General features: G+C 39.1%; 1 protein-coding gene across 1 annotated transcript; it reads right to left on the reverse strand.

The window, feature by feature from the left end:
• Nucleotides 1-2,619: 2,619 nt before the first annotated feature.
• Nucleotides 2,620-5,292, reverse strand: LOC124163382 (coiled-coil-helix-coiled-coil-helix domain-containing protein 2). The gene is made up of 4 exons (XM_046540261.1): nucleotides 5,046-5,292; nucleotides 4,220-4,361; nucleotides 3,286-3,529; nucleotides 2,620-3,056 (listed from the first exon to the last, which is right to left on the reverse strand). Exons 1-4 carry the CDS (start codon nucleotides 5,078-5,080, stop codon nucleotides 3,043-3,045), a joined length of 435 nt encoding a protein of 144 aa, XP_046396217.1. The 5' UTR covers nucleotides 5,081-5,292; the 3' UTR covers nucleotides 2,620-3,042.
• Nucleotides 5,293-27,883: the final 22,591 nt, after the last annotated feature.

Here is a 27,883-nt window from a genome sequence, read left to right on the forward strand (position 1 = left end):
TAAGAAATGTTAACGAGGACTGCTTTTCAATAGATATCCTAAAAAAAACTTCATTTATTTGATGCCCAAATTGTTCAAACATCTTTTGTTTCGAGTGTATTTATGACAAAAATATGACGAGTGTTTTATATCATCCTGGTTCTTGTGTAATTTTGGAATCCAGCGAATAAACATATTGTTATTCATAGTCTTCACATTATAATTATTACTCTCCCATGCACACAGTTTTCAATGCACAATATGAACGAATATTTGAAGGAAATAATTTGGTAGGAAAAGTTGAAAATGTTGAAAGAACGAAAGTTTTCAATTTGAACATCATTGTATTTTTAGTTTTCAATAGGGAAAAGCAAATAGGTACTTCGAAAATACGACGCACGAATTGTTAAGAATATTGCATGTATTGGTGTTTTTATATTCAATTAACGTATTGATCAATGAAATGAACAAGGATCTGAAAAATAGGAATTAAGGAAAAGAAGTCAGGTTGAGGATTCGAACATGAAACCTTCGGCTTACTATTCCTGCCGGCTAACTGCCTTGGCCACCACGCCATTGAGTGGATGCATGGTATTATATACTGTAGGACTGAAACTTTCAGAGTGTTTTTCTCATGAATGGCTGGACATCTAGGCTTATGTCTGGAGCATTGTAACACTATGGGGTAGTGCTGCAAACATGTGCCATCCCACTCCGAACTTCATTTCTCAACCCTGGCACTCCCCTTGTAAAATGGTTTCACCGTAAACAATAAATTTCAGCCTTGGCAGTCTTCGCACATACCACCCAAAATGGGCTGGCAGTAAAAGGGTTTATAAATCCTAAACCATGCTCCAAATGTAGATGGAAATCAGGTGTTATGTGTTGATGATTTCTAACGAGAGCATTCTGGACAAAATTGCTATTGAAAAGGATTGCAATCAATATTGCAAAATATTCAAAGAAAATTTGATCTAAAAATTAATGGCACAATACCAATCATCAACTCGAGACAAATTGGTTACGACTAAGGTGATTACTGAATTGGTGATTTTGTATGTGAATAATCCTGAATTCAACCTGAAGCAGTGTTGTAGCAAGACTGTAGTGATACATTTGCTTGAATAATGTAACTGCTTTATTCTCTTTATTATATTTCCTTACAATTAGCACAAAATTAAGTGAAGGAGACCATATGTTGCTGGCAAGGGCGGATCCAAGATTTTTCTCTGGAGGGGGACTGACGGGCTTTCTTCTTATATTTGAGAATAAAAATGGCATACAACAATTAGTGCGCGAAATATTGTTTATTTTAATATACATATAAATTCAGAGGTAAGGAAAGAAAGGGATAGGAAGATATACTAGAAAAAGGACTAGGACAATGGTTGATGGAAAAAGCCAGAAATCAGAGGTTAAAAATGTGGCCTGACTGGGACTCGAACCCAGAAACTCTCGGTTTGCCGGCCATGCCCACTAGATGGCCCTGGGGAAGCTCACCACTCACCAGCAGAAGAAATGGACAAGGTCAATCTTGTGTCCTGTATTGGTTACACTGGTGGGTCAGAGCAAGGGGAGTTTTCTGTGTATAAACCGCTGCTGAAATCATGGTAAATCTATGCATCCTGGTAGTGCAATTGGTAGAGCACCCGGCCTACAAACTGAGAGGTTCTGGGTTTGAGTTCCAGTCAGGCCGCATTTTTAACCTCTGATTTGTTTTTTTTTTCATTTATCACAGTACCGTTGTCCTCGTCCTTTTTCTATTACATATATGTTCCTATCCCTTTCTTTCCTTACCTCTGAATTTATATGTATTTGCGCTTAAGGCATCTTGTGAATGAATGAAGTAGTTTATTTTAATATGGTATTTAATGATTGAGGCTCCTCAATATGCAAAACAAAACAAACGTAATGATGACCATATTTAAAATCTTGTCTATATTTTAAGCATCTGGGGGGATGGGAAATGTGTCCCCCTTTAATCCACCTATAGTTGCTGATACAAAGAACATTTCCTTCATAAGAAAAAGCTGGGGACTCCTCAGGTTTTATTTTTGCACAATTACCAATTTTTTCGTGAAAAAAAATTAAAATATAGGATAGTTTTGAATCAAGGTATCATAACAGCGTAATTACAAAGTCTGAATTTGGGAGGGGAACACATACTTAGCCAGAGAGTGGTAGGGATTCAAAATACTCAAGTTTGTAGACGGGGTATAGAGTTTAATATTTTAAGTGAAGGGCCCCGCACTGAAGGTTCGCCCCTAGCCCCACCCCTGCTAGGGCCGGCCCTGTATAGCGGCCTTTATGGCAGTGGCCTGATTCAAGTGAAGAGTACTTATTTTTTCTGGTGACACTTCTTACCGGATGATCTGGGTTTTTCTATTGTACAGGTTTTTACACTGCTACAATGCTTTTTCACGAAACCGGTGTATGCAGCTTTTTTTTCTTTCAGCACTGCAGTCCAATTGGCTTGTTTTAACTAAACCCACCAAAACTTAGAACTAACACGCACTACACAAATAGCTGAAAATTTTACTTCATTCCTGAATGAACTGCTGTAAATTGTACCTCCAGGAACACACAGCAGTGGAATGCAGCACCATTTGGGTTGGGTTTTTTTTAAATAGAAGTCACAGCACCTCTTTATACAAATTTATTCATAAAAAGGCGATGAAAATCAGAGAAAAATAAAATTTACAATAAATTCTCTTGCTTTCTGAGCACATACACAACTTTCACTCACACAGGGGCAACAAAAACAAATTTCTTCTGATCATTGAGATATAGTCTCATTAAAAAGTATAGAAATAACATTTGCATACATAAATAATTATTTCTTCAAAAACATTTATTTAAATACTTCTTACAGAGGTTTATCTAAATTGCTATTACTGAGGTACGTCTGAATGATAAATATGTACACAACTCATCACGATGGCACAAGTTTGAATGCCAATCAATTTTTACAAGATAACTACACTTTCCTAGAAAGCTTGGATGTCATCATGTCACTTGAATTTTCCAAATTTGCTACCATTCTATATCTATGAAGCATGGAAATTAAACAGCAAGCCCTTGAATAAAAAGAAAAAAAAATTCTTAATAAAGACCATTATCAGATTTTAAATCTATATAATTCAAATATACTCCAAACAATAAGCCCAATACTTTCAACTTAACTAATTTGGCATAAACCCAATGACAAAATGGTTTTCATTAACTTTAAGGATTTAAAATAAAACAAAAAATATTACATCTTTAGATATAACTTTTAAATTTTAAAGATCCAATATTTAAACTTACTGTTATCTAATCTGCACTGGCGTAGAACCTCATTAAATCCCTCGCACAGCGTCAAATCACTCTGATTTTGAGCACATTCCAGGAACTGCTTTCTAGCATAATAGCATGGGTCTTGAGGATTGCTCTGTGCTTGAGGTGGAGGAGCATACTGAGCTGGAGCAGCAGCTTGAGGTTGGGCAGCGGGAGCATCAGAACTTCCACCACCACTAAACAATCCAGTCATTGCATGTCCAATGGTGTGCCCCTGGGGAATTGACAACACAAGTGGCGTTTGAAGCATTTTACCCTAAATAGTGACACTGTCACTGCACACAGCAATTACTAGTGAGTGGTAAATGCGATGGTGGTTGGCGTAACATGGTGAAACTCCTTCATGATGCACAAAGGTTAAGAAAACACTTAGCTGTTTCACAAAATAAAATATATTGCGACCGGTTTCAATACAGCGTATCATCATCTGGCCAGCATATATTTTATTTTGTGAAACAGCTTAGTGTTTTCTTAACCTTTGTGCATCAACTAGTGTGTGGTGTTTAAAAATAGTACAGGGATTTCTTTGCGTTCACCATCAGTTCTACCAAAGACCACTACATAGACAAGAATAACCATCAACATGTACTGATACTGCCCTCATCCAAGTAGTCTAAAATATATTGGTTAGAGAAATGGGAGGATAAATACAAAAAAATAAAGGCATGAATCTAAAGATGACCGATGCGTGGACAGGTAACATTTACAGAAAGCTATTTCATTCAAATTATTTAGTCGTTTCATTTAAATGAACTTGGAGAATGATAGGGATTGAAATATAGGAAAGTTCCTGTGGTGTATTGAGCTATATATTTGGATATTATACCCGTATTGCAGGTGAGAAAAGTGGTAACTCATTGACACGTTAATCTATAGATATCATGAACACAACTCGTCTACTTACCACAGCTGAGCCAACAGCTACACCTCCAGCAGTAGCGGCCATTTGTTTGAACATGGATGGCTGCTCCTGAACAACCATGGGCTGCGCTGGTGGTGCATGCTGAACAGGTTGTTGAGGTGGAGCCCTAGCTGGGAGACTGGACCTGTACATAAAATTATTATATTACTTACATTAACTAGGAACAAACTGTAGGATCTATTTCCCAAACCATATAGCTATGTTAACACGATGAAGAATATTCTATTATTAATTTTAATTCTAAGGAATATCCTTGATTTAATGGCTTAATTCACACGACAAATCAATTTCAGAGAGCCAAATGCTGAAATTATGAATTTGCTGAATCCCTGGCTCCATGAAAATTGATTGCTCCAAGAAAATAAATTTCAAGTGCTTCAGTAAAATCAATGGCGAATATGCACACTCTCCATAGCTTAATAGCACAGCTGAACACAATTAGTGGCAGGAATACAACCCTTATTCCGTAGAAAACTTCTCACGGCTCAACTCACACAAGTGAACATCACGCCCAACTTAAATCACAAGGGAAAGATACTGGCGAACTTCAGGAATGTCTTCCGCAACACGCAAGCAAACCATAAAAAAAATTAAATACAAGAGAAGTTCATGACTTGACATACATGGGTCACAAGGTCACTCGGTTCTCTAAAATTTATATCAATGAACCCCGTCAAAGTTAGGGTGTCATAGGTACAAATATTAACAATTAGGCTCAAATAAAGGAGGGCTTTAGCAAAGAATTACTGAAAGTCTAGGAAAATGATAGGGTAGAATAATGAAACAAAATGTGTATCCATTTCCTCACCTAGGAGCAGGGCTCGATCGCCTTTGTCGTGGCATAATGCTGTACTCGCACTGTTAACCTTTCTTCAATAAACTGTAGTTGCTTTCACTGAAGCTATCTCCTCACTGAAACTGCACGGAAACTGATTAAACGCGTATAAGTACCTTGCGGCTATGGACCACACTGAAATCCTACGACTTCGTGGAACTTCTAGAACAATTCTGTAACGGAGTTATTAGCGCGGCGCACTGCAATGAATATTGGGATTAGGTAACATCAAGCTTGCCAACTGGAAATTTTTGGAACTTTTCCAGTAATGGTGAAAATAATTTTTGGGATACTTTTTATCGCAATGCGTCATAGATACGCAGAATCACAAGTTGGTTGTTATTTATATATTATTGTTGTTATTGTAGAAGGAAATGATTCAAATCGTCGCTAGTATCAACGAATCAGTCGCGTGACAACAATGGTTTTACCATGCACTTGCAGCATCTCTGTTTCTCCTTTTTCGTGATATTTTGTAAATATTTTTGCTTATGTTAACGGTTGCTGCAATATTCATCTTATACACTGTAAAATGATTACAATCTCGCATGTTCAGAGGAACTTGTGCTCAACGATTTAAATTTTCAGTTGGTACCCCGTGAAATAAATTCTTTTTGGCTACTTGGAAAGTGAACGGTTTAAAATACTATTGGTGTGTGTAACGAAGAGAAAAAATATTCTTATCTCATTAAAAACATATTTTCATCATTGGACAATAAGAAAATTGTAATAAGGCAAGAAATTCATAGGTGGGGAGGCATTTTTCACTCGTCTCCTGCATGATTCTTTGCAATGGTTTCAAATATTTGATTATTTTTATAGTTCATTCGCCATTATTCGATTCTTGAAACTTGAGTAGGAGAAATAACTAATGGAATGACCTGGGAAAAATGACAAATAATGATAGCATGATTTTTGGATTGGTATCGATATCTGAAAATTTTCAACGATCAATCGAATGATATCTTTCTGCCACGGAGTTACAACAAGTGGTAGTAGATGGCGGAGAATGTCATTTAACCACCCTTGCTTAACGGTGGCGTTGGTATTACAACTGTTACAACTTAGATGGCGCTGTCTCGGGTTAAATTTAAATATTTCAATTGACGGTATGTATACTTCTGCATGAGAAAAATGCCGCAAAATTGACGGAAAATTCTTCATAACACATCATTTTAAGTAGCTGCACTCTGTGTTTCATTTGAATCACCCACATCGGCGTACATTGCGAATACTGTCTCGTTTAGTCAGTTTTATTTGATGTTGTCTTCGAAACGGAGTGAAGGAATTGGACTAATAACTTTTCGTGCTATCCCTTGAAGTGAAACAACAAAAAATCACGGAGGTGAAGAGTATTTGATAAATTTCTGCAATGAAGGTTCGTAGAGTTTTTATACGACTCAGTCAATATCAGCATTTTGTCAACATATGATATGCAATTGAATGCACAGTGCTCAACTCACGTAATGCCTACCACGGTTGCGGAAGTAGGAATCACTGATTATCTTACCATGCATATTATTCCCTTATTTCACTCTAATTGCAATTTCTTGCCAATTAAAAATTATTTGCCCTTGTTAATCCGCGAATTTCGGGTACTCTGAAATTTTCTTATTTTTATTGTAAAAAGCGATGATGCACTCATTTCTGATGGAATTGATCATAAAATAAGTTAATAATACTTCTTCATCTTTCATATTTTTGTCATAATTGCAAAAAATATACTTTAAATATTAAAATAAAGTTAATGTATTAAAATATATTAACTTTTTTCAGTTACATATTTTTATTTTGCAATCAATGCAACATGCACCCTAAACGAAATGGAACCGAAAGAAACGGAAGTTGTTTTTCGTGGAGGAGCGGTACGCTCTTGACTATCGTAGCGCGTATCACGTTTAAATCTACATTCGCATGTATCTTTCATGGAAGAAAGGAAAACAATATTTCTTGGAAATAATTTCTCCTCAAACATTTTATGACTTTAGACAGTACAGCAATACGATGGCTATCTTTTAAAGTTTCTCCTAAATACGCATATTTTGCACTCAATCTGACAGCTTATTTGGTCTCAATTTTTAAGTTGCTGAAATAAGCTCGTGTCAGTACGTTGAGGATTTTTTTGGAATGCGTTATCTTTGCTATTAGCCCATTAATTTTTTATCGCTGCCGATAAGTGTATCTGCACCATTTCATCGTCAAAAAATATTGTATTTCACCTCTTTATCATCGAATCTAGTTGCTTCAGGTAGGTAAGTTTTAACAGATTGTTTCCAATCACACGAGATCGGCTGAAACAGGTTAGGAAGAAGGAGAGAAAAAAAAATTCCACGGGTATTTGGTGAGCGCAGTATTAGCTTATTATTTATTCTACATGATTATGTTATTTGGGAAGCAGAATAAGTAGCAAAGGGAGAATCAAGAAAGAAATTATCAGCAGAAAAGCCTAAGCGATGAGACCATTCCACCAAAAGAAAGATCTACTCACGGTGGGATATTTAACCATTGGTGTAATGAAACGATTTATCAGAACTTACATTTGGAGCATGTTTCTATACGGTAGGTAGAGAGCAGGGCCGGTTCTAGACATTTTTCAAGTGTATGCAAATAGCATTCCGGCCACCCCCCTCAAAAATAACCTGAGAGGTGGTGGGATTAGTACTGAACATTGGACTGAGCGCTTCGACGTTCCCTTCTGCTTAGCGCCCTTCTCGGACGCGTACTTTGCTCACCGCTTGAGCCGGCCCTGGTAGTGAGGTATCAATAATGACAGCGGCAGAGAAATCAAGGGACGAATGATGAGAAGAAAATGAATTAACCAAGTAAGTGATGATTAAGTCCTAAGAAGAGTAGGAGAGAAGGGAAAAGAAGCCTCATGAAAAACTATATTTAAGAAGACGGAACAACCAAATCAGCCGTATATTTGGGCATGATGGCCTGATGAAGATAGTCGTTGACGAATAAGTAGATGTCGAGAATGGAAAAGGAAGACTGCGAATCAAATATATGGATCAGGTATAGAAGGATGAGAAAGAGAAGAAAAACGTATTCGTGAGAAGATTAGCTTACTAATTGAGGACAGGAAATTTGAGTGGAGAGAGCTACGTAAAACCAATCTTAGGATTGTTGACCTATATTGATGATGAAGCATCTAAAGGTCTTGGAAATATTCAAACCGAAATCTATTGCCGTATGATCCATATCGGTCTCATCCTTTTGATTTTGTCCATATTCTTGGGGGAGGAGGAATGAGTGTCTACGGGTTCAGCGCTCTCTCCCCTCAATATCTGGTGGATACGGTAATAGCAGTACCCCCGCCGATTGAACTCCCTCATAAATTTACTCCCACAAAAGCAACCCCCCGAATTTTTTTCCTGGCCAAGGCCTCGTAGAAATGGCCCTGGCCTTCAAGTCCGCGTAGTATTCTCCATTTTACCTATTGGCGATTCGGGATGACTTTTTCTCGTTGTTGCGGCAACATTGTGAAGATGGAAACCTCGGAGGTCATGCGAACCCACTAACATCGGTGCGAGTGAGATCGACTCTGAGGAAGGTGCTGGGTAGCGGAAGTAGACTCGGCATTGGGACAACTTCCTTCGAATCGCGTCCAAGGTCGCTCCATCATCACTTGGCTTATTCGCTAACATACATACCGCACTGCGGTCAGAATGTTTGACTCTTCGACTTGCCTACATGATGACCAGGAGCAAAATTGCGTCACGTCAGGAAATGGTACCCAAGTCTTGCCATATCATATCTTGCCATTTTGGCTAATTTTCACGCGACGAGAATGGGTGGAAGGAAAAATAAGCATTGTAATTTATTGTACGATACGGGCAATAGGGTAGTTTCCTTCATCAAAGAAAACAAAAGGCATTGATGGCGATTCGTTACCCACCATTAGTGTATTCATAATACACAAATTATTTGGTTTTTGAAATACCGGTTTAGACGAATGGCAAGGGTCAAATTTTATCCTCATTTGAAAAAGGCCAGATTGGCGCCCATGCGATTCCACTCCACGTGACGTCACAGGGACCTAGTTTCTACACGAGAGGATAGGAGTTATGCATCGTCAGAGGCTACCAATGCATGCATGAGGCACAGAGCTCAGGGAAACATGTCTTAATAATCACCTATTAAAACTGGCTAAGGTCGGAAAGTTTTCTTCGCTTGATAAGGTATTAATAAACCTTTTTTAAGCCATGCGCTACCAGACAGGAAGGTACTCAGCTACCCGTTAGCATCCTGCGTCCTATCAGCGCTCAGAGCCACGATCAAGGTCACCTACCAGGCGGGAGGGGGAACCAGAAATGCGTCGTACGGACTTTTTCCCTTCATTCCTACTTACGCGTCGCGTTTTCGCGCGCTTGAAATTTTTCACTTTTCATTTGATCGCGAAAAATAGATATCGTCATTTAAAAATCTAAAAGCGTGAAATACGTACTCCAGGAGTAATAATCTTTCGATTTAGGCAATAAAAAAATAATAGGAAACCACCCTATTTTATGAGTCAATTGATGCTCTCCAAAAGGTACATTTTCTTTCGAGCGCGGTCACGTTTTGGTGCCTACCAAGTATCTTCCCCAATGCATCATTTAGTGAAGATTCCTGAAATTTGAAGGCATTAATGAGAACTGACGGCAGTTAATGGCTGATGAAAATGGGAAGTTCTTGAGATTTTTCGGGAGGTTTCTAACACTTGTGTTCATTTCCTTTGCATTCCTTGAAGTATTCGCGTAACAGAGTAATGTTTTGGGTAACATCAAGTTTGCGTATATAATTTATTAGTGGCAGAATTAGGTACTACAATTTATTTTGCGCTTAAAATTATTCCTTTTATTTTAGATTGCTATTATCCAGCACCAAAGGAGAAGTGACGGGAGAAGAAAAATTTCGTGCTTTCCCGGCGAATAGACTTAATGAAGAGTTCTCGGGATCGCCACCGGGTCAGGAACTCCATAACCGCCTGGTGACGGGGCCTTTTAATAGCTTACAATGAGTGATACAATATCTACTCTATGTAGTTTTACGAGAGTATATCTTCGCTTGGATTGCAAATCTTTCATTTCTTGATAATTTAAGTCTTCAAGAATTATTCGTAGCCGCAGCCACTCTTTGATCCCTCTCGCACTCGGGACGGTAAGAAAGCAATATTACTTGCCGATGATCATATGGCACGAGGATTTTCCTCGCTCACACTGGCTTTGAAAGCCCTTTTCTACTTAATTTTGATATAGAATGAGTATCCTCAAATATCTGCTGAAAATCCTCACCCCTGCTCGCCCCCCGCGATGACTTGAATATTTTTTTATTAAATTACTCCTAATTCCCTAAAATTAATGTTTTCAATACACTTTTTTCGTTGCATTTCTTTCTCTTGGCGAAGTTGTTAACCCTGCCTTTCACTTTGATATTTTCGCAAAGTAATGCGTAGATGTAGACGTAACGTATGGCTATATGGCAGAGTATGAATTCATACGAAAGCTGTCGGGGTTCATGCTGTTAATAACAGCGTAAGTCATTTACAAGGGGTTTCTGAAATCTGGGTCTCAAAATTCCATCAACATTTACAGTGTTATAGTCCACCGGGTGCTATCCTCGAATCACCCCCATACGGTGTATATATAACCAATAGTTTAAGCAAAATAACGCATTTAAACATTCAGAGGTCAAATGTGTTCCCTTCAGAACAAAAGTAGACCGAGGGGCTGCTATCGTCTGTCACAGCGTCACAGAAATGAAGTCGTCGGAAGCGCTTTTGGTGTCGCAAGAAAGGAGGCGGTACTGATATCATTGAAGTATCGGGACCCAGTTTATGGGAAAAGCCGTTCAGAGAAACGCTATACAGTGTGGTATGTGCCGAGACGAGGTTATGTGTGGTTTAGGATCAATGGACTCGGGTCACATTGGGAAAAAGACCAAGGCAAGCGTGTGCGGAATGTTTTGACTCTCGCGTTCGATTTCCTGCTCGGCGCGAGGGTCACTCAACGGATCTGAGAAATGCGTTATCCCACGCGATCGAAATGTCCGAGTACCACGCCTACCAAGCGAATTTCCTGCCGCTTCCTTCCCAGATTCAGAGGATCAGGAAATTGGAAGACGCCGAGTTTCGGGAGGTCAGGCGAAAATGTTTTGCGATAATGATGCGCTTTTGGAGTTCGACGAACATTTTCACCTATTTTGGGCGTAATACTAATGCCACAAACCGGTATATCATTATTCCTCGTGAGATTGATTTTGCAGACTTCAGTAGCAGTGGCGTAGCGAGGGGGAGGGGTCCGCATTCCCCACGCTCCGAAACATAAAAACACAATCACTCTGGTTCATAAAAGAAAACTAAATATTGAAAAATCATGAATTTTCAAAAGATTAGTTTGAAAAATGATTTTTTTATTATGCAAACTGTTAAAGTTAGTTTAAAACACTCTACTTATTAACCTGTTTTTAAAATATTTTCCCCCATGGTTTTGGACCCCCCCCCCCCCCGACCGAGATTTCTGGCTGCCACACTGCTCAGTGGGTAGTGCTAAAATACCGTGAGTGAAAAATCATCAGTAGCTTAACTGGTTAGACCATCCACCGCAAGATCGGAGGATCGAATTCCGATGATGCATCCGCTTTTTTAATGACTAATTTTCCAATCGTGGATTGAGTTGGAAAAAATACGCTTTCACCCGCGTTTTCGCGGCAACTTAGTAATTTTAAATTACGAATTTTACTGAATGCCAAGTGTCCGAGCTGTCACGTTTTAGGGTTATTGATTTTAGGACGCGTCACATCCGCTCAACCCGTTTTATTTAGTCTATTTTGATGGCTTATAAGTTATTTAAACTTGCGACATAATCTTATAATTATGAGGTTATCTTTACTAGACCCTTGTCAACATTTGCCTGTATCCCAAGTATAAATGTTTTAGATCTGACCGATAAAATTTTAAAATTTTTTCAATTCGTGTTATTGTCAATTGTTGGCGAATTAAGGTATCCTGTCCATTTATTTAAATTTCCAGACGATGGCTAAAGTTTCAAAACCAGTAAAACGTCACGAAGAGTGAGCGGCCGAGTGGGGGTCATGCATTATTTTCATGGCCGTGAATTTTATCTGAACGTGCTGGTACATATATCGTTTCTGCAGACTAGTAATTGATGTTTAATACGCATAGTTGTCACTCCCCCCGTTTTGACGACCCATATGTGGAAGGAAGCGAGCCCTTAAGAGATCTACTTGTCTAATTTGGCGATGGTTTAATCGGAAGAAAAAATACATGCTAGCCTAGGTGGCGGCGGTATAAAGTAAAACTTTGAATTTTGAAATACAGAAAAACATTTCATGGTATGTAGGAGGGTCCCTTCTACATGCCACGAAAATGTTAAGCGAGTAATGCTGACTGACCAGTTAAGCGGGAAATGAGTGTGCGTGTCCAAATATGGTCCATTTGTCCGCAGATTGACGCCCGGCCAATGGTGCGTCCGCTTATGAAATATGATCTCAAAGATGGTCGAATATACGTGGCTCCCCATCGCGGCGAGAGGTGAAAATTATTCTATGAGTGCCTGTCCCGTTTGATCGATCGATTGCCATTTCTGAATCGGGGGAAAAACAGATTCCCTCAATCGATTGCCCACCATAGATGGGCTGGGTTGTGTTGGCTGCTAAAGAGGACATTTCGCAGGTGAGAGATGTACATTTAGTGCGTGCTAGCATTGATATTTTGTAATTTTAAGTCGGAAAAACATCATTAATCTAATTGAGTCGATCGGCGCGCTAATCGCTGAATTGGGTTTATTTACAACCTCTGTAATGGAGTCCGATGTTCAGAAGGTTTGATTTATGCATAAAAAGTAAAATTACGTGCGATATTATTATGAAAGTTTTCATCAGAGTGATGGATGGATCATTAAGGAAGACTTTTTGCGAGAAATAATTTTTGGATTTGATATAACCCCATTGTTCTTTAGTTATAATTCGCATAAAAAACGAATTGCTGGAGATACAACAATGCCTTTCTCGGTAAATATGCTCGTTTTAACGTATAGCTACAATGGAAAACGAATAATTAAGCTCATTATTCTATAATGCTTTATGAAAATCTGACTTTGTGTTGTTTTTGCCCTCAGAGCATGGGCGTACCCAGCGAGAGGCAGGAGGGGGCAGCTCTAGAAGCAAAAATCGCAAATGTATTTCAGGAAAATAATATTTTTTCAGGCAAATATTTTTAAAAACTAATAAAATGCTGTTACAGTTTCCTTAAAATCTTGGTTTCATTCACCTTTTCCATGCTTAAATCTTACCTATAACTTGAACAACCATGGCTTGCCCCCCCTAGTTTTGATCCTGGGCACACCCTTACCTCAGAGGCATATTCCCATACGAAAGATTTATTTCCAAATCAGTGTTTAAGTTAGGTTTCGCAATAAAAACGTCGATATACTCGGGCACCTTTTAAGCCTAGGGGTGCTTACTGATTGTTTTCCAAAAACGAACTGAGGAACCAACTTGAAGGTTAAGTAATTAAAGACTTCCAGAAAAGCAAACTTCTTTCCATTTTTGAAAATAAATGATCATAGAAATTCTTGAAATAATGGATTAAATTGACCTAGGGTATCTACGCTTTGAAAACATTGATAAAAAGGACTTTGAAGCAGACACGAAAGAGTTTATTGGATACGAATACAATGACTATTTTCACCCTAACATCAGAACTATGGAAAGGTGCTAGTATTCTGTGCGAGATTTTAATTTTTAAATTACAAATTTTCTTGCCTTTCATTACCTTATATATATTTTTTGCATCGTCCATATGTTCTGAAATTTCAAGGTGAAGCCGCAGGGCCTCTAAAGTTAAAACTAGTTTTAGTATATAATGAAAAATTTCGTGTCTAGTTTCATGAAGTTAGAAGATTCTTTCTAGGACAAGTCCCATGTCTTGGCCGGTCTATTTTATAAGCCTCTACCGAATGCGGTCATAACTCCCTTACTTCTTGTGAGCCTAACTCTTTAGCTGCTGGACGATTTGTGCTCTTTGTGTTTATTGATATTTTAATTTTATTTAGTCATGAAAAGTACGAGTAGGTCATGAAGTATAAGTCATGAAAAGTACAAGTTCAAAGTACATTATCTTAAAATTAAAATATTACTTTAGAATTAAAATATAGAAGCAACGCGGATGACTGACACGAACGAAGTGCCTGTGTGAGCCAGCATCCAAATGGCCGTAGGTTTAAATATGCAAGTGCCAATTTGTTATGGTTTGAATCAGTCTGAAGCGTAACTAGGAATATGCTTTTGGGGGAGAAGAAATGGCCTGGGGTGGCGACCTAGGCAATGGGCTGCGGGAAAATTTTTGAAAAATGACATGCCTGGAAATACATTTTATATCATTTTGGCGCTTAAAATTTAACTTTAAGCAGATGCAGTTATTTTATGTGAAAACTAGACAATAGGTACTTTTAGACATAATTTTTATTTCTCTGAAGCTTTGGGGGAGGGCGGGGGATATATCCCCTCATTGTTACGCCACTGGTCTGAAATTAGTACGAATTTTACGAAACTAAATTGTAAAAACATACGTCCCCAGTTTCGGCGCTAATGCGCATGACAATAACGTGAGGATGGAGCTCACTGCTTTTTTCAGAGTATATCTGCTTATAAATACATGTGATCCGTCATAAAAATGTGCATAATTATATGTTTGTGTCGACAGTTTTACAAAATATTGATCCGGGAATATCGATGTTTTTGATTAAGCCGGCCATCGCTAGAGGGCTAGCTTATGGGCGGGCGACGCAGGGTGTGGGCTGTCGATCCGAAACCCTCATGCGTCTTTCCCGCTTTGACATTGTCCTTGGGGCGTTTTGTTTTATTCAGCCGGCGACCGTAGCCATGGCGCCCAGCACATGTGCGGCCTCGACTCGGGGTCATTCACTGGGGGTACCCTCCTGCCCCGCCTCCCTATTTCCCCCCTCCTGTCGCTCCCCCTCCCATCTTCGCCAAATAAATACGACGTCGGGGGGCGCGCGCGAGTTTTGCCAAACATTTCGCGCGTCCTTGAGTCGTACCAGTCCTACTGACCGGCCTTCTTCTTGCTGTTCTCTTTCCGTCCCTCCCACTCACATTCGTTCCCGTGAGAGTCAAGTGGTAAAAAAATGAAATGATAAGTAAGAAAAAGCTCGTGTCACCTTAGGTCCGATTTTTCGATTTCATTTACGCATGAAAAGGTGGTTAATGAACTTCATAATTCTTCTGCACATATAATTTTCCTCTAGGATTTTGTGGTGGTCTGCCTGCTCGCTGTGGAGCAGCTCAAAAATCGTCACATGATGTTTTCCCTTCAACGTACTATGCAAATGCTCAGCATGTTTCCACCTTTTTATCTTACAGCAATTGCTATAACATTTGTATTACTTCATTCAGACTATTCATGCGAAAATTAAATTTTAGAATTTAGATTTGTAAGACATGCAAAGTACCCTTGTTATGAATGAAAAGTATTACGTACTGAAATTCTTAACTTGAAACCTTTGCTATAACTTAAATTTCCATTTGTTTTTTTGGCCTTGCGATTATTAATCGGAATAGGGCTACGTGGTCGGAAGCAGCAATCGATGTAGAGAAAAACAAGGCTTAGGAGGGTTTATTTATGTTAACCTCTGATAAGTATTCATCATATAGTATTGCGAATTCTCAAATATGCGAATTTTTTAATGCAGCGATTGAGAATAGTCCTTTTGTTTCGCCAAAATTTTGAACTTGGACCTTGATGAAAACTACGCCTCCGCGATTTATTTCTGTTGTCCGATATAAATCTCTCCAAAAATCTCCTCCCTTTCTTCAACCAGTCTGAGAGTATCTTCTTCATCTGATTATTTCCTCCATCGGTTTACGATCCCTATATTTTTAAGTCTTCGGTACCCTACCCCCTTCGTTGCTTGGAGACGAAGCTACAAAATCTTTCGACGCCACACCCCTTGTTAATGCCTTGACCAGTCCTTTATACGTCTCTGCTGGATTCGGTCGTAACTCTCTTACTTCTTGTCAGCTTAAATCTTAAGCTGCTGGACGAATGTGTTCATTGAGTTTATTGCTAAAACCATTTTCATTTTAGGGGCTCATCCCAAAGGGATTATCCCCTTATGTCATTCCATCCGTACTACGTAAATGTTTAAATCCAACTCTATAGAGCTGTCTTTGAAGTCTGGCGTATCGTTTTATCATTTATACGTTTCAGAATCATACACGACTTCACTTATACCTATATGGGCCAAAGCTTGTAAACGACATTAGTTTTTCCAGTCACGCTGCCGCAAGAAATATTTGCTAAACATGGCGCAAATCAATAGTTGTAGAAATTATTTCAAAGCTGTAGAGAAGAGTACAGTGAAAAAAAGTTTTATTTTTGATTGAAAATATTTTCCCACCACATAGAAAATTTATATAGTTTAATTTACCATTTGCTGACAGTTCCTCGGGTGCTCTGATCTAAATGTAAGCTTCTGTGAATGTGAATCTTCCAGGAATTCGCTTCATATTGACTCGAAAAAAATTCTAACTTTGGGGAAGTGAATGGCTTACATGGAGCGTTTTTTTGGGAGTAATCTGCAGTATGTAGTCTCTATTGGTTTTTTACGAAATTATATCTTCTTTTCCTGACCTTGCCGTTCAGGATTATTTCGGGAATAATTCCTCGATTTCATCAAACGGTCCTTCGGTAGTGGGTCAAGTGAATCAAGTTGGTATCATTAAGCAATTTATCGAGGAATATATGATAAGTGGCAGTTCAAACAGTGAGTCAATGCTTCATCGCTGCTCTGTTTCGATTTTTGTAACACATTCTGTGAAGTATTGCATAGTATCAAAATTAGACGAAAAATTTATTCTGTTCTGAATCAGTCACTTTGAAGGATAAACCTATTGATAATGCATAAATAACCGCAGTAAAGATTTTCTCTCCCCTAGAACTATTCTGCGACATTTTGCGAATTATAGGAATAATCACATGAAAATTGGGGTGTTGGTTCAGGATAGCATTTTGGTTTTGGCGAATAAAAATAGAAATTGGATTGGTGAGTGGGAAATGGAGAATGAGGACGAAGCTTCGAGGAAATGAGACGCGATCCCTAAAACAACTGCTCTTCTGTTAATCGTTAAAATTATCAAAAGCATATAACTTTTCTCTGGGTCAAATTTCTCCTTAAAAAAGCGCCGGCTTCAGACAACGAGACGGTTTAAACCTCATTAATTTCCAATCGAAGACGCTCAATTGAAAAGCAGTGAGAAGACTCAAACTGGCGAGGAAAGTATCTCTCCAACATCTTACGTGCGACGCCTCAAGCCAAGAAAGCAGTTTATTTTCCAACAATTTTTAGCATGGTTTACATATGCACTTCGAATATTAAAATGTACTCGTTTCTCAACGATATCATTTGTAGGATATATAGCATATGTTGTTAGCGCCTATCCCTGCAAGACTTCTAGGCGTTTTAATTTTTTCAAATTTTTTTTTTAATTTTCAACACTCACTTAGTAATTTTATCCTGTTGGATAAAGCCAGTTACTGATATATTTTCTGAGTGTTTATCATTTATATACTTTAATGATAGTTTTTAGTACAGAGGCAATCGGACTCTCAATTGACAGTTTCGGATTCCATTCATGATAAATTAGTGGCATTTAAACTGTTATTTTGAACCTCGGGATATAAGATCCCAGGCTAGAATAAAGGTATTATTATTATTGTAAACAATTTAAAATATACATCATGGGCATGACACGCGAAATTTAGGCTGTATGTGAAGTTTTATGCCATCTGATTTTCAATTATTTAAAGAGAAGTAATATAACTTTTCTTCATTAGGAAGCGATAAAACATGCCCGCGAATAATCTGAAAGACTCTGTTTACTCCTCCGCGTATTCAGGGCCACGTAGAGAGGGGGAGGGCGTATTGTTATGTGAAATCTGCGGGGCCGTAGATTTTGCCATTATTATATGCTAGAAGGTAAACCCTACATTAAAAGTATCGAAAAGACTTATAAGTACTTAAAAGCTCTTTAATTTGTCATAATTATTACAACTTGTAGGTGATTTGGTTCCTTAATTGTGACAACTAAAGATATTTATACATTGTCTTCGTCAAATCTTACGCGACCCAAATCTGAGTACATGTTCAGAGTTATGCCTTATCGGAGGAATTTTCAGTTTGTTTTTCGGTCTCTACCTCATTCCCTTTCGTTAGAAAATTCGGCTAAGATCCTTTCCCTTGTTGTTGGGCCCGAACACGAAGAAGGGACATGTCCGCTGAGATACTGTGTATAAATTTTTAACGACCCATAAAAAGCTTTAAAAAACAAGGTATCGTGGACTGCAGTACCATAGCAGCTGCTTGTCAGAGATGAGTGCTTTTGATCGATTAATGAGGTTGAGAAAACGGCCAAAAAACTTTGGCGAACTTCTGAGTACCATGATTCCTCAGTATGGGTAATATTCTCGAGGGTAACTCTGGCTGTTGGTATCTGTTTCTTTTTCCGGCATGCGCAGCATTGATTGATTTTGAAAGTAAGCTAATGGTTGGTATTTGGTTGAACTCACTTAAATGAAAAATTATGCAGAGGCCTTTTTTTATACCAATATTAATAATTTTCACCAAATAGCACCGCAAACCAAGTATAAGTAATAGCATAGAGTAGCTTTATAGTTATAGTTAGAATTGGATATTAATTCAAAACAATTTGGTATATATTTATAACCGTCTTGTACCATATGATGGCTCTGTGAGCAGGCAGAGTGACCCCTAAGAATACTACCCCTACTGAAGGATCATTGTACTTAGAAGTTTGCCAAAGTTTATTGGCCTTTTTCTCAACCTCATTAATCGGCCAAAATCACTCTCTTCTGTCAAGCAACACCTATAGTACTGGTGTACGCATTAAATAATTGTGGAAAGGTGCAACTACCTTTCATTTAAATATGTCCAAATTCCATCGAATCACGCCTGAATCAGTCGAACTATATTTTTAACCTTTATCGCTAAAAATTGGGCTGTTTCATGAAAGTTTCATGTAAATTAAAAGATTACGGTTATATAAGGCTATTACAGTTATTGCTCCCTGAATAAAATCGACGAATTGATGCGAGAAGTACCTTCTGAGGACAGAGATATGGGTTATTCCAACTCAATTTAATTAACGTCTCAGATTGGTGTCTCAGATTTTGACAAAAATTTATGTGCATACCTATTTTCGTCATAAACTATATATTCAGAGACCGTTTTACGAAAAAAAATTCTTGTGCGTTTTTTTTGGGCCAAATGTATGTTTTTACCCTGATTTTTATCAGGGATGGCAATAAAAACTAAACGAAAGTTAAAACCAGTCAAGTTTCAATAGTTTCGTTCCCAGCAGCGAAATGTAGAAAAGAAACGAAATGGATTTAAACGCGGGGAGCTAAACTCAGGGTCGAAACGGAATCGGAGTCAAAACTACATCGGATTGAAACTTAACTAAAACTCTGGGACGAAACGAAACAAAGATAATGTTTAGCGCCGGAAGGACCATGTGCTTCAACTTCGAAGAGTTTAATTTCGACCCGCACACCTAGTGCTAAGAATGGTTGATTGAAGTAGAGATTCGGCCTACCGGCACCAGATGCATGGGGCACTCATACTTCTACCATTTACAGGAGAACGGTGAACGCTAACTGGCCATTCGATTTTTAAGCTCGTTGTTTTTACCTCTCTACACGTTATTTCAGACGTAATGGGTCGAAACTATTCCCTCTTATCCTCCTCCACTCAACTTCTGGGATCGAAACTTAACTATATGAGCAGCGGAGTTTCGATTAATTTAGTTTCGTTCCTGGGAGTAAAGTTTCGTCCCGGGTCGAAACTAAACTCCTTAGTGATTTTAATTTCATCTACATCTACATAATACCCCTCAAGCCGCCTAAAAGGCGTGTGGCAGGGGGTGTTAGGACACCAGCCGTTTACCGCTAATAAAAAAAATGAAGTGCTCTAACGAGGTTGGGACTAGCGTTTATTAAAGTCCTTTATGGTTCGGGGGAAAAACGAATTCCCATATCTATCCGTTCGGCAAAACATCTCTCTTAACTTATCGCTTCTATCGGACCTGGAAATATAGTGTGGCTCTAATATTATGTTCTCTGTGTCGCTCTTGAAGATATCCATTCTCAATTGTTCAAGCAGTCTAAGCCTAGCGCGCAGCCTCCGAGTCTCCAACGGCTCCCAGCCTAATTCGCTTAACATCTGGGTAACACTGTCTGTACGCCCGTAGCAGTTTTTGACGAAACGCGCAGCCTTCCTTTGTATTTTATTCAGTTCGCAGATTAAGTCTTTCTGCACGGGATCCCATACGCTCGCTGAATATTCAAGGTGCGGTCGGACGAGAGCGAAATAGCACCTTTCTTTTACTTTCTCATCCGAAAATCTTCCCACAATACGCTTGACGAATCCTAATTTCTTCAGGGCTATGCCGCAAATATTATTTATATGTGTTCCCCACGTAAGGTTCGAGGTTATTGTAACTCCCAGGTACTTCACTTCGTCTGTTGCCTTTATGTTAATGCCATCCACTGCATAAACATGGTTAGAGTTGGACGAATTCCGCAAGAAATGTACCGCCATGCACCGCCGTGCGTGAACGAAACTAAACCTAGGCCTCATATTTTCGTTTCCCTCCGGGTCGAATCGAAACATTTTCGTTTCGTTTCACTTGTCATCCCTGATTTTTAAACCGCCAACTAACAAGTCCTTACCGACTACTGGCGAACAAAATAGTCTTGAGTCGCCCACTACCTCGGAAGCGTCTCGGCTCCGTCCCATTGTACGTGACGGTGCTACCGATTCACCCCTTCCCACACGCGTCGGCCATTAAAAGTAGAGGAAGAAGGAGAGTAGGAGAAAAAGGAAAGATGGAGACCATCCCTTGGAGCCATTTGAAAACCCAAAGAGATCTCCCCAGTCGACCTTGTGTCTTCTTTCGGCCCCCGCAGCCTTGCGTGTAGGCATTATCACCATCGAGCCACGGACAATGAATGAATAAGGTGGAAGAGGGGCGGAGTGGCTCTCCTGGGATGTCCTTATGATGTGCTCTAGGCTTCGGTTAGCCTTCGATCCCAATCGAGGAAGAGAATCGCGGTTGCCTGCCGCGAAGCGGTGGGTATACGGCTGGGGTGCGAGCCAGGTGCCGAAAATGAAGCGAGGTTTGGTCTCCTGGTGGCAGTGAAACATTTTACCCTCTTCATGGACCAAATTTTAGGGGTTCAACCGAATTCGCCATGAGGGAGACGTAACTCTGTGTGTGGATGATTATTTTCTCGGGTTTTCAACCAGGTAAGTTCAAGTTTACTCGTGGTATAAATTTATCACATTCTCGCCTATGACGAGGAACGGGTCGTATTTAGAAATAAAACTTCCCTTTTTTGAAATAAAATTTCGATTTCAATCTGCCACACACCCGGATCGGGCCTGAAAACGCTAGTTCTCGTAGACAAACTCACTCTGTTGGAATTGCATTATCTTTTCTTACGTGCTGAAGGGCCATTTTTTTGCGTTTGGTTCATTTTAAGCGAGCCGAGTAAAAACAGTTGTTTTTCATAGACTAATATCATGTTTGCTTGGTATTGTTATCGAAAAGGAGGCGTTTATGAGTAGGAAATAGCTTATTTGAGGGAAATCGTGTCGGGGTGTAAATAAAAGGCTAGTGCGGGGTATTTTACAGTGCGAATCAGGGTGTATAATGTAGGAACCACTCAACAGTCTAAGGTGCTAGAGAAAAGATGAAATTGAGTTCTTAAAGGAGAATACTTTCTTTCTATAACAGTTGATCGATGCTGAAACGAAAAACTTTTTGCGAATCCGTCCGTTTGTAGAAATAAAATTTCGATGCATTTCTGCATCCCTTTCTTTCTGCGGCTAATTGTAAGTCTCGCCGTCGCTCGTTATTCTGCATTGTAGAAATAAGGGTGAAACATTATCAAGCGAATTGTTACGTTTTAAAGTGTTCGTTTCCCGTGTGGGAAATGGAATAGTTGGTAGAAAAGTATAAAATTTGAGCCACGAAAAAAACTTAGGACGTACACCTAATATTTTTACGCAATTATCTTGTTCACAAATTACTAAGAATTTTTCGGTCCATATTTATCATAATTAATGGATTTTGGGGGTACCCCGCGCAAGACTTAAAGTGACCAACTTTTCGTCTCCTATGTCGGATACCTCATCAGGGCTAATGACGAGGCCTCATAAGAGAAGAGCCCTCATTAGCCCTGATGAGATCTCCGGCATAGGAGACGAAACGTTGGTCATTTTAAAATCTTGACGCGGACTTCCCCGAAAACCCAATAATATTGACACCTTTTTAACAAAATTTTCTCGGCTAGCGTAGTAATAATACTCCACGTCACACACCCATACGGAGAGGGGTAGCTCGTAGATGCAGAGGTACGCAGCTGCGGAAGAATTGAGCGAAGGTCTCAATGTTCATCAGCTGATGCCTCTCGCGCGAGGCAAACAAATAAACACTGGGGCTTCGGCTGGTGCTTTGGTCGAGGTCCATTCGTTCGGTTATGAGCGAAAATAAATAAGACTTCGTAATCGCCGATGGTCTGTCACTGGCCGAGGGGAAATACGCAAACAGCCCCCAGGACCTCGTCATAAATTCCCGCATGGTTCTCGCGACAGACCTTCACAAGATGGGGCGAGTGGGCTTAATGGCGGTGACGAAGGTCCCTGCGGGCACTACCACTAGCACCGGGCACCACTTCATTGCTCTCGAAACACCCGCATTATCTCCGTGTACGACGCATTTGTACATGCCAACAATCAGTTTACAGCCGCTTTCACGGACGTGCCGGGCTGAGAATGACTGAGGTATCGCAGGTGCTGTTTCTATCAGGCAATTCACTCTAATATATCAAGACGGCGATAAAACTACGTATTTCGTTTCATAACGTGATTCATTTCTCGGGGTCAAGCTTAGGGTATTTCACCGTGTTGTCTAATGTTAGATGGAGGAAAGAGCTGACCTAATGTTTCTTTTATGGAGTAAGAGAGTTTTCAACAGTCTTTCCCCACAACCCGAAATACTATATTACAGCATGCTTCTTTATAATCGCCAAAATTCACCGATCTATAACTTAAAGGAAATCCAGGAAGAAAGAGGCTAGTAAGCTTAAACTATGTTCTAACTTTTCCTCTAAGATGAGGAAATTACATCAGGTCACAGACTTCCGATGAAATGGAGACGGAATTACTCTTAAAAAAGTTGCACAAACAGTTAAAGATGCCCAATTCATCCTTCATTTCGGATTTGACTCCATTTCCCTCACAGAATACACTTATTTGCTCGAGCTAGGAGGTAATTCTAGGCTATATTTTTGGACAGTAAGAGTATATACCTTGTTTGAAAACTCTCTCTTGTACCTTAGAAACTCTCGTATATCCTCCAATGAGCTCGCTTATTATATAGTAAAAAGTCTGTTACCTGCTATAAGCAACCCGACAGGGGCTTAGTAATAATCAAGGAAACTTTAGCGAATATGCTCCATCTCTCGGTTCTCCCCTATTTGACTTCCCAAGGCAGCAAATAAAATTAATGGGTCTTCTGACCCTGAATAAGGCGTTGATCCTCAAATATATGGCGCGCAATAAATCCTCCTTCACTATTTAAATAAATTAGTAGCAAAACTAAAACCTGATATTAATAATTATTCTTTCATGCCTTTATTCCATTCATTTCCTGATATTTTTTAATAGTTGAGCATCATCATGTCCTCCTGGGCGTGTCCCACCTCGAGATTTCCTTGTTCCCTTTTCTGTTCGGTACATCTTCCAACGCAATTCGCACCCTCCGTATTTGGAAATTGATCAATAAAAAGATATTACTGATGCTGCGGGACTTAGCTTTTCGATTACTGGTGTTTTGACATATCTCTTTTTTCATCAGCCTAATTCCTTTATTGGAGATTATTACTGGATAAAATTAAGGATCACCTAAATAGTTAAGCTCTTTTCAAGCTCCCGAGATGTAAATTGTACGGTTCCCGGAAAATGCTTACGTAGGTAATTATATTTAACCATTACTAGTCGCGATGCCAAACGATATCATACCGCGCCTGGAAGTCATAGCCAAACTAACTCAATAGGGAAAATCGTACTCAAATTCCAAAACTTAATGAATTTGAACCAATTTCCCACGGAAGATTTAAGATAAATTTAGGTGAATAAATCATTCTTTAAATATGTCATTCAATATTCCTTATTCAATATTCTTTTCTGAACAAAGGTGCATTTACAAATACTAAAACTTACATAATTTTTTAATGAGAAGACATTCTGATGCCATGCTTCCCAAGCATCATTTTCACCGCTATTTTGGAAGGCAGTTAAATTTTAATCTTTTACCGATATCGTATTAGATTTTCATGTTGTAATATTATTAGATGCGAAAGAAATATTCCTACAACCAGTTATTATGGTCCGGCGAAAAAGATAAAATAAATAGATACTAATATTACTCAGTACAAGTGAATCTAAAAAAAACGACGAATTGGAATATATAATATAAATAAATATATAAGATAAATTTCAGTTTAAATAAAATATGAAGTTATATCAATAACCAATGATCCTTTATTTAGCCAAGCTGAAACTAGGAACCTCAGATTCTATCTTATTATAAACCCAAAAATATTTCGCGTGTCAAAGGCTAAGTGAGAATCTTTATCCAACTTTTTGTTTAGAGATTTTTTTAACGCTAAGAATGAGATTCATCCAGCAGTGTCAACTTTGGTATAATTGTCTTTCCTGCATATATCATTATAGTCATTTTCCCATTATGCAGATAGGATTTTGAAGTCAATTTGTCACGTTAAGCAGACCATGGAGTAATCTGGTTAGGGAATTATCAAGTAGGTAAATTTATTAAAAATTTGAGGTCCCAAGAAATGGAAAACTATAATTTGATACGACAATGAAAGGAATTCATGAATCTATGGCAGTTTCTGCTTTCTTAGTTATCGATGAGTTGTGAACAGTTAGTTATCAATATTTGGGAGGGTTAAAGCAGGCATTTGTGATTGTGACATTGAATGATATTATAAAAACTACAATAGGTAAATATAATTCTGCTAAAATAAAAAATTATTATGTGACGCACATTTTAGACACATGATCACATGTGAGGGCAGAGTAAATTTTGTTTCATATCACTTAATAGTGCGATACTTTCCAAATGGCGCCAATTTCCTTTTAAGAGTCATTATGGGAATAATGACGACTCTATACCTCAGCCAAATCACAATTAAAGGACCTTTCTCTCATCGAGACTGATATCCCCATCGCCCATCAGAAGATGCACATAAAAGCTATCACCTGCTTATTGTGAAGATTTAACAGGAGAAAATATATATTGTCTCGAATAAGGCTTGAATAAGTATACATCGCACTTGCACTGTGATTTAACTAATCATTCTGCATTCGTTGTATGATTATGTTAAGAACGCGATGCAAATTCGGGGAATCGTGGTCCCCGTTAAGGCTAATGGTTCTTCCACTGCTAAATTGTTGCATTCGGAGAGGTGACTTCGTGAATTTCCACCAATGACAAGTCAATGCACGATGCAATAAGCCTGTTGCTTGGCTGACAGGCTAATGGATAGAGGTTAGAACTCTTCGCCGAAAAAGAATTCGAATGAATCGATACATGGCCAAGCTAAACAGACTTCGAGCGTAAAAAAAGAATTACATTCCCGGCACGGGTTCTGTCAAGGCTTGAGCGGCAGTAAAAAGGATTTTAATAGTCTCTCGGGGCCAAGGATTGGTATTCTCTGAACAAACGTGGTTAGAGGGCCCAAAAATATTCACGCGAGAGGGATGAGTTCCCGAGCTCATTGTTTGTATTAGTGAGTGAGAAAATCATGTACAAAAGTTAGATTTTATCGTCACTAGGTTGGTACGAACACCCATAAGTTTGATCTATTTCAGCATTTTTTCATTTTTACTGATCATAAATCTCATTTGTAATGAATCTACACGAGTTAGGCTGGTGATATCGTGTACATATAAAAATATTTTTTTTTTCAATTTACTTTTCATTTGTAGAAGTTTTGTTTAGAACATCTGATAAGGGTCACTTGAAAACGAATATATTTTTAGTTTTAAATATATCAATTTACAACCACTATATGCTTCCAGAAATACCATAGTAATTAATAGCCCAATAGCCTGAAAAAAGAATTAAAGAATCGCACTGCTCATTAATATACGTACTTTTTCCTGTAATAAAGCTTGTTTACATTAAAAGTATCAGCCATTGCAGCATGACAACGTGAATCTGGCGAATATTGTAAAATGTATGGCGTGATTGCCGTTTTTAATATCAATTCCACAAATCTTTCATGGGACGATGCTTTCATAATCCAGTATTTTTGTCTGTCCTAACAAAATATTTTATTTTAAAGAGTTGACAATTAATTGTAAAATAATTCTTTTGGTTACTTTTGTATTCATTATTATCAAACAGTAATACCAATAATTGCAGATTGCTCAGCGTTTAAATAATTTGTTTCTAATTGCACTCAAGTTAAATGTGGAGGGAAAATAGAGCAACTAAGACACGAGCTTGAGCAATGTATATTTGATATTATGACTTGTCGGATGGTTCGAGTTGGGACGGTGAACTTGCTCCTCTGGATAAGGGCGTAGCTGCTTTCTTGCACGTCGCCAGCAAGAGCAGATGCTACCAAAAATGTTATTTTGAGGAACGAGGAAAATAAACTCGATCTCAGACGCCCAGTTGGGCAGCCCGGGAGGTCGTTGGCCTCATGTAGAGTTCGACCTCATGAAAAATAAATAATTGCGCGCGTCGGGGGGAGGGAAAAATTCGCATCGGTATGAGAGGTGGGGTGGGGGAGTGTTGTTGGGGGAGGGAGGGTGGCCAAGGACGCTCTGGACCCTTCTGGGGGGACCCACCTCCCAAGGTTCTTGGCCCGAGCGATTTCGCATTCGCCATAAAAATCCCGACAGCTTCCGGAGGTGTGGCCGTGCTTGCGAAATGCAGAACGAGTCCGTAAAAATAAATTTTCTCTCCTCATTTAACTATTCGCCGGCTTCCTCATCGCCCGAAACCAATCACTTCCCCAATCCGGATCGCCCATTTCGTCGTTGATCGATTTTTTTAAGGTATTGGATGTCCCCCGATCTTCCGAAAACCTGAAAGGAGGCCTAAAGACGCTCGGTTATGTCGGTTTGCAAATTTACTGCAAATGAAAACCACCAGCAAATTACAAATAATGCACGGTAGAAATGTATGCCTTCATCATCATCATCTCTGGTCAACAATTCTAAGATTGGTTTGACGCAGCTCTCCACTCAATTCTCTCATCAGCTAATCTTTTCACACCTACGTATTTATTCTCTTTCACATACTTCTTTTCCTGTTCCATATATTATGTTCGTGGTTTCCCATTTGCGTTCTTGCCATCAACTTATCCCTCGACGATTGCCTTCATCAGGCCATCACGTTTCGAGATAGGACCTATATGGTTGTTCCGTCTCCTTGTCAAGGTTTTCGTGAGGCTTCTCATCTCCCCTACTCTTCTAAGGATGTCCTCCTTGCTAACTCGGTCGATCCATTTGATCCTCATCATTCTTCTGCAGTACCACATTTCGAGGGCCTCTACCTTTAATTTCTCCGCGGCTTTCATAGTTCATGCCTCACTTCCTTGGAGAAGCATACTCATAGACGTGTGTAGACCCTCTTAATTGGCAAACGGAAGTAAGGCTCTCAGCTCTCAA

The sequence above is a fragment of the Ischnura elegans genome, chromosome 1 (genome assembly GCF_921293095.1).
Source record: "Ischnura elegans chromosome 1, ioIscEleg1.1, whole genome shotgun sequence".
Classification (NCBI taxonomy): domain Eukaryota; kingdom Metazoa; phylum Arthropoda; class Insecta; order Odonata; family Coenagrionidae; genus Ischnura; species Ischnura elegans.